Source organism: Apis dorsata, unplaced genomic scaffold, assembly GCF_000469605.1.
Source record: "Apis dorsata unplaced genomic scaffold, Apis dorsata 1.3 scaffold_32, whole genome shotgun sequence".
NCBI classification, from domain to species: Eukaryota; Metazoa; Arthropoda; class Insecta; order Hymenoptera; family Apidae; genus Apis; species Apis dorsata.
In genome coordinates this window covers 1,128,548-1,136,795 of record NW_006263334.1, presented here as the reverse complement: position 1 = coordinate 1,136,795, position 8,248 = coordinate 1,128,548, and the positions used below count along the sequence as shown (strand labels likewise).

General features: G+C 39.3%; 1 protein-coding gene across 3 annotated transcripts in view; it reads right to left on the bottom strand.

The window, feature by feature from the left end:
• LOC102676128 overlaps positions 1-8,248 on the bottom strand; it is a 204,429-nt gene that overhangs the window by 54,856 nt on the left and 141,325 nt on the right. For all 3 annotated transcript variants that reach the window (XM_006608261.2, XM_031512040.1, XM_006608262.2), the window contains exon 3: positions 5,330-5,474. In XM_006608261.2, the coding sequence (XP_006608324.1) occupies positions 5,330-5,474 (145 nt within the window). The remainder of the gene's footprint in view (positions 1-5,329; positions 5,475-8,248) is intronic.

Below are 8,248 nucleotides of genomic sequence, written 5' to 3'. Positions count from 1 at the left end.
TTCCAAAACAAAAAAAAAAAAAAGAAAAAAACCATCCCTTACACGATCTCTCGAGCCAAAACCTCGACAAATATCTCCCCCTGTATCCTCTCCTTGTATATACACGAAAGAAGACAAGCGGGATCGATTTGCAAGAACGAATCCGCGAATTGAACGAATTGAAAGCGTGGAATAGATAGCTGCGGACAGAAAAGAGAAGAGGAGGGAAAGATTGAACGCGAGTCCAAGAATTGAAGGAAATATCTCTCTTTCTCTTTCTTTCTCTCTGTCTGTGGCGCAGAAAGGAGAGAAAATGGCGGAGAATCGAAGCTCGCGCGGTGAATCATCCCTTATTTTTCGCGCGCGACTTGAAGAGTCCGTCGTTTGTCTTCGGCGCGGATGCCGACAACTCGTCGAAGATGTCGCCGCGTCTTATCGAGGGCCGGCTGCGAATGGCGGCAAGGAAGGCTCTTTGCCGCGACTTTTCTGATTGATGATGGCGTTTTAATGGCGCCGCTTCCACCACCCTTGTACGATCATCTGTTATGCGGATGCACGCCGATAGATTCCACCGCCTGATTTTGAATAATAGGATGGAACCGTCTAAACTGGCTGCGATCCATCTTTGACAACTTGGAAACTACGACGGCTTCCGTTTCAATGGCGCATCAAAAGTTGCTCGAGGAGATAGCTTAACGAGGTTAGATATTTTTATAAGTTCGAATTTGATGGTAGAATTGAATTGCTTTTTCGTTTCAATTCCATCTGTCTTAATTTATATATTATATATATATATTTCTAATAGCGACGCGTGAAAAATTGTGGAGATAGTTTAATGAGATTAAGTATTTTTACATGTTCGAGTTTGAATTGGTAGAAATGAGTTGTTTCAATTTTTCAATTCTAGTTGTTTTCATCTAGTCAGAATTTATGGAGGTGATTTAACGAGGATATTTTTATAAGTTCATCATTTGATCATACAGTCTTTCAAATGAATTACAAGGCTCGCATGGTTTCGCATGGAATTTTTTTCAAAGCATAAAGAACATTCTCATTTCGATTTAATATCCTCCCATATCAATTTCTCTCTAGCTTCTTTCATTTCTTTAATTTCAATATCTAAAAACATCGGCGAACAACGGTGTCTCCCTTCTATCATTCTGAAAAAACGAATGCATATTCGAAAAAAAGAAAAAAGGAAAAAAAGTGGATATGGATCGAGTCCAAAAGTGGAAGAACGGGTAAGTGGTGGCCGGTGGAAAATAATGCGGTGCGCAACAATTTCAAAGGGTTGGGCGAGCACCGCCATCAAAAGTCAAGCAAAACTCGCGTGAACAAACACGTGGTGAACGAAGCTCGCCGATATTCCCTGCCTCGTTCGCGTGGATAAAATGGAATAAAATTGACGGCATCCCCTATGTAATTCGCCAGTTACATAGAGCTTGATAGTTCTCTTCCTCGATTCTCTTCTGTCGGCAGATGCGAAATCGTTGCAACCCTCTTCCTTGGTCTCTTTCGCCGGGACTTGGACAAATTATTCCGTTAATGCAGTGTTTTATAGGCATCGTATGAAAAGCTTTACGTGAAAAATAGGTAATCGATGGCAGGCCGGCTTAGCCTCGGATACGCTCGGCCTCTCCTCGGATTGATTTTTCAATTAAAACGGCTTCCACCGAAAATCCATCGCGCCTCTTAATGATTCTTTTTTTTTCCTTTCTCCTTTTTTCCCCTAAGCACGCTCGATAGTCGAGCTCGTTTTTTCTTTTCTTTTCTTTTTTTTTAAATCCTTGCATTGTTCGATATCGCGTACAAATGTTTTGATAATGAAAATAAAAAAGAACGTAACAATATACATTTATTAATAATCCGATAACCGCGTGTTAAAATTTTCAACGCTTCTGAATAAAAATATGATAAGATGCATTGGAAAAAAGTTGTTAAATATTAACTTATACATAAAAGAAATATTTTAACAAACGGTTAAATCGATTAAATTAACCAGCTCTATTAAAGAGAATATTCTTAAAGATCGGGTGGATCTACTCTAACGATAATTGATCATCCATCGTGAGCATCGTCCACTTCGAAAATCGCGATATTTCACGAGGCATTGAACACGTGAAAATCCTATAATTCTCCACGCAACATACCATCACGGTACAAACTGCAAAACGGTCTCGCATTGGATCGCGCTAATATTGCCTACAACAATTCCTTGCTCGCGTTGAAACGCATCCTGTCATGTCTGGGCGAGGAGGAGCTTTCGTGATTCCAGACAGTTTGGAATTTCTCGAATTGCATCACGTACAAAGCACACGGAGATGCTTCACGCCAAACGAAAATCGGCCGATATCCATCCATTGCTTCGACCAACTAATGTAAACATTTTGAAACAATCTACAAACGTTACATTTATCGAACGATAAACAAATCCATTCCACTCTCTCGATTCGATTTAACTGTGTGAGCTTGATTAAAATTCGTGTCGAATGAAAAAAAAAAAAAAAAAAAAAGAGAAACGATTCTTTGAAAATAATAAATTTCACTTGTAGAATAAGTTTGTTTAAATTCCGCCGTTAATTAATTTCACACGTGAAAATATTTGTTTCGTTTAAAACGTTTTCTTGTTCGATATATATATATACATTCCATCGACGAACGATTTCAACTAAATACCGATCGTTAAGAGGGGATGGAGTTTTCACTGTGCCGTGTCATGAATTATTCAACCGATATGCGAATTTTAAAGAGTATGTGTTAAAACGCGTATACCGAATTCTTGATTCATTGCCACGTGTTATACGAACCGAACATTTTTCACAACAACTATTAATAATTCGTAAAATAAACAGAATTTCCATCGTGTGCGTTTCCCCGCACAAGCGAAGGGAAATTTTGTATCGGAGAGAGAAACGAGAGTATCTCTTCTCGTTCGATTGACACACTTTTTTCTTTTTTTAAATCTCATCTTCGATCCATAAAACATTTATGAAAACCGGGTTCACAAATTCATTTACAATTTCGAGCACGATTTCGAAACGATCCCCATAAATTTCTCACGGCATCTCTAAAATAATAAATAATACTTCGAGACACACCGACGCTATTCCAACGCAACAATATACCGAATATTACGTCATTTTAAATACCGTACGTTTTCATTAATTTCGCCAAAACGTTCAATTTGTTGCGCAAGCTTTATAATAATTTATGTCGTAGCTGGTCGCACAGGTGCGCGTGACACGCGTATATAACATTATTATTTACACGCATAATCACCATTCAAATTATCGAATCGAGTCACCTTTGTCCTCTAATCGTTCCGGAAGAAATTGAAATTAGAAATTAAAATTGGAATTTTCAAACAGAGCCCGATCTGCGTATAAACATCGTATCTAAACATCGAAGAACAAGAAGATTAACGCGAAAAGCGCGTTATCCAATTACGCGAGATGCAAGCAGTTGGCAGTTGCTGGATACGATACGACGAACAACCAGGCTTTTTTTCTCTCTCTCTTTCCTCCGTCACTCCAACTTTTCGCGAGAGACAGAGATACGGAGAGAGGGAAAATAAATTCCGCGAGTTTGGCTTTAATTTATCGCGGTGCTACAGAGCACGGGAATTTCCACGGGATTTTCGACCGATCTTACCGAGTTTCCACCGGGAGGGAGGGGGGGGATTTTACACGAGCGGATGACGGTATTATCTTTCGGCTTGGCGTTAATTTAAAATTACCGGGCAGAGAGCATTGAGACCACGACGCGAAATAACGAGCGGGCCGGTAATTTGGGGATCGTTAATAGGAAGCGTCGTTAATTTACCGTTTCATTTATTCCCCACCCCGTTTAATTATAATTACCGCTTTATTTATCCGTCACGGTTTGTCCTTGCTACTTCGTAATTGCCCCCTCCCCCCCTCTTTCTCCTTTTCCCAGGCCAGGCTTATCCGTTCGATTCGTCGCGATGGCTTATCCATCGATCGATGGATAAATGGATGCAAATGTTTCGATGCTTCGGGTAATTTAACTTTAGGATGGGAGATGAGAACGTTAGAGGTTGAATGGTTAAGGGAGCCCATTTGGAAAAAGAAATTTCTCTACCATGGAAATTTTATTTTCGAAAAATTTCCAAGAATATTATTTCATCAATTCTTCTTCCATTTCAATCCTCTATTGCATAAACTTAAGCAGTAAACTTTGATCTTTCTAGAATTGGGTTTTTTATTAACTTTGAATTATTAGATTTATGTATATCTTTTAGTTAAATATGATATATATATAGAGAGAGAGAGAATATTTTAAAAATCCTCTTTTTAAATTCACGATTGCAGCATGATTGTAATATATTTATTATAAATTACTGAATTATCGAAATTACTGGTGAAAAGCATTAACGAGATTAAACTCTCAAGACCATCTCTCTCTCTCTATATATATATATAACTTGATAGATGACGCGAAAACGGGAAGATATACCGTTATTATCGAAAGAGTGGAGACTATTTTATAAAGTGTTTCTTCGTCGTCCATGCCGGTTCTCTTAATCACGGTGCATTAAGCACTTCATTAAATCGAGGCAACCGAAGTAGAACATACTCCAAAAAGAAAAAAAAAGAGAGAAAAAAAAAAAGAAAAAATTCGCTTTCATGAATTGAAGTAAGATGGGGGGACCGTCGTTTAATTTCCTTTCAGAAAGTCATACGGAACGAAAGCTTCGCGGTTCATTTCATTCTTTAATCAGACATCTTCTCCTGGTTCAACTTCAATTTGCAAGAAGCCATTATTCCATCTCCTTTCTTTTGTTCGCGGTAAATCGCGTAAATTGCAGATGGGATGTATCGTAGTCGCAAATCAACGAAACTTTCGAAATTTCGAAAGGGGATAAAATTTCAAAAATTATTAGAACAAATACTATTAGAAGGAATTCATCGGTATAAATTTTAATTACAGCCTCAAACTCGAGCGAAACAACTCAGAAACGAACAGGGCGCCCACGATTCCCGCAAAACTTAAGCCTCTCTACTTAGAGAAACGGCCAAAAAGTTTTCCCCGCGTATCGCGTTGCACGCAGGCGGCAAGCACGCGACGAATAATCTTTTCCAAGTATTTCATCTCCAACGAGCACATACGAACAATATCTCACGACTCGCTCTTCCATCGAATGCGATAACGCGAAACAAAGTTAATTCAAAAATCGATCGTCTTCTTCTTCTTCTTCTTCTTTTTCGAAAGAGAGAGAGAGAGAAAAAAAGGATTTCAACCTACCTCTTTAAAAAGCGAAGGGAAGCACTAGAAAAAAGAAAGTAGAAAGGAGTAGAAAGGAATTATCACATGGAGAAAATGTACTCACTCGGATCCTTGACGGCGGTGATAACGAGGCGGAAGCCGTTCGAGAGGGTGCCCCACGAGTCGGTGACGTATTTCAGTGTCACGAAGTTCGTGCGCGTATAAATCGCGCCCACGGTCTGCTTCGTGTTCTGGCAGGACAGGTCTGCCTGGAAAACAAAAGAAACGCCGCTCGTTCAATGTGCGACAGTAGTCTTGTTCAGGTATACACGTACACGCGGAGGAAGAGGAACAACCTCGTTCTCGTTTCCACGGTTGTTAGAACGCTATTGGACAAGTGGAGGACGAGCGCACGGGACCACGTGACAAACCGACTCGAAGCTGTCGCGTTCGAACGACATCGTGCCGCTGTAAACCGTAGACAATCGCGAGATTAACGCGACTCGAGGCGAGCAATTGTTCTCGTTCCTTTGGACACGTGCACGTGCTTTTTCTCGTCTACGTGTCGCTTGCGTAGAAAACAGGGAAGGGATTGGTAATCGCTCGTCGTATCGAAGGATGCGCACGACACGGATTTGTACTTTTGTCACTCGATTGATCAGATTGCTCAATTATTGAGCAGGATTTTGCAGAAGATTTTAATCTGCTTTAAAGGTATTTGAAAGTAAATTTCGAAACGAAATTTCTTAAATTTCCGCCGCGTACACCACTCTAATCCGTCGAGGCAGAATTTCTTAAAGATCAGCACGCTTAAACCGAAGCTGTATAAGTAAGAGGATAAGTAGTTCCTTGGCTAATGTAACTCGACTTTCGTGATTCGAAGTTCCGGTTCATTACCGGCCAACACGAAGTGTAAGCAAACTTTTAAGTTCGAAACCAACTTCAAATTGCGTGGATGTTTTATATATATATATATGTAGAGGAAACGTGAACAGTTTTATTATAGTTTCTGCGACTGACTAACTCTTTTCGACTCTCTTCGTTACAAATTTATCACTCGTAATGATACGTTGTATACGGATAGTCGTCTATAGGAATAATGAAGGAATCACACTCATCGGAAATAACACTCATCGCCATCTACCGTCCTAGCTTTGATATATCCCTAACGTACATTACGCGTAACATTTGTGCAATATTCGATCAACAAATATAGCGCATACCTATTACTATATTTATCCAAAAAATAAAACCTCATTTAGCCGTTAAAATATTGAGAGTTCTGCCCGAGAAAATATTGAATAAATTACCAGATAAAGAGGAAATCTATCGAACAACGGGATCTTTCGATAATAAAAAACTCGAACCACTGATAATATTTTATTTCACCGAGTTTCGTAATCGATTAAGGATGATTTATAACGAAAACGCGTTTGGAAATTCAGCCGATTGGAAAAAGGATATCGCGGGTTGGCGATACAGCCGCAATTAATCCGTCGAACAATCACGGTTGTTCGATCCGAACAGCGGAGAAAGGCAATCCTCATGGGATCGCGAAGCGCTCTGGCGGTTGCACGAAACGACCCACCCCCGAGTTAATTAATTAACCGGACGAAGAATTATCCTGGCACGGTGATCTCATTTGTTTGCCTCAAGACATAATCCGTCCAACACTTGTTGCGTCTTACGATTTAACGAGGAAACCCGGAAACAGCCGGTGCCCGGAACCGAAGAGAGGAGGGAGGGAAGAGAAAAAAAAGAATGAGAGAAAGAGAGAGAGAAAGAGAGAGTTTGGGGAAAATATAGTTAACCCTTTCGTTACTGAGAACAAGTCTAGTGGCTAAGTTTCCGTATTGAAACGGTTGTTTGAGCCTCGTAGCACCACGTTGTTGGAGAGTTTCTTCTTGCGAAAAGAAACGTAGGTGTTTTACTTGTTGTTGTTGTTGTTGTTGTTGTTGTTGTTGTTGTTGTTGTGAGAGTTCGAGTCGATCGATAAGAGAATTGTACCGTGGATAATTGGATGTAAGAAGCGAGCGTCGGTAAAAGTATACTCGATGTTAAGTTCGAAAAGTAGTTCGAGTACTATTTTACAACAATGGTTTATAGGAGATGGTTTAGGAGATTACGTTTAAGAAAGGTGTAATTGTAATAGGTTTTTCTTTTTTTTAAACAAAATTTATGACAAAAGTATTGCAATTTTTACGACACTTTCGTGACCCCCTTTTTCTTTATAAATGTGGAATAATTTATGGCCGATGCACGATAAATTTTACGAGACGTGACGGAATTAAATTCCATCCATGGATATTTGTCGCATGACTGTGTTACATTTTTAAATTGATGGGAGCTTAATACGAGAGACAAACTCGTCTCGTCTAAAGATATTGTTTAATGATATTTAATTTTTAAAAATACAATAATAATTTTGTAAAATAACGAACAACGAGATTCCCTCAGATTTCGATCGTGTTATTTCTATTTCCGTTTATAGCAATTCTCTCAATTGTTATCTCACCCTGTATTTCATTCGCACTCGTGCCCATTTTTCATTTCGCGTTCGTACATACCTATACAAATTCCCTCTTCATCTCTTTCATTTCGGAACAAAGTACGTGGTAATCTGGAAACGATTTTTACGTATAGAATAAAAAATTTCTTCCTCTATTAACTCTTCGTTTCATACGTGGTTTAATCCCCATCTCGGATATCAGACTTATTATTGTTACTAATAAATCGAAAATTCTATTTCTTACTTCAAAAACAATAATAATAACGATTAAGCTAGTTAGAAAAATCATTCGTTTACATTCCATAAATTTCATGGAAATTAAATGGAACGCTCACTGGATATGTATTCCATAAATAGTGGCTACGTTCTAGGAAAGCGCGGTACAGAAAGGGTTAAGGGTCGTCGTACTAATAATTTGCTCCAGGTGAGCTGTTTCCGCGCTGCTTCGTTATCGCGAAATATTGTTACCGTCCGGCGGTAACGATAACTGTCTTCTTTCTGGCCCAATTAGCGCGGACGAACGGGGCGGTCGAA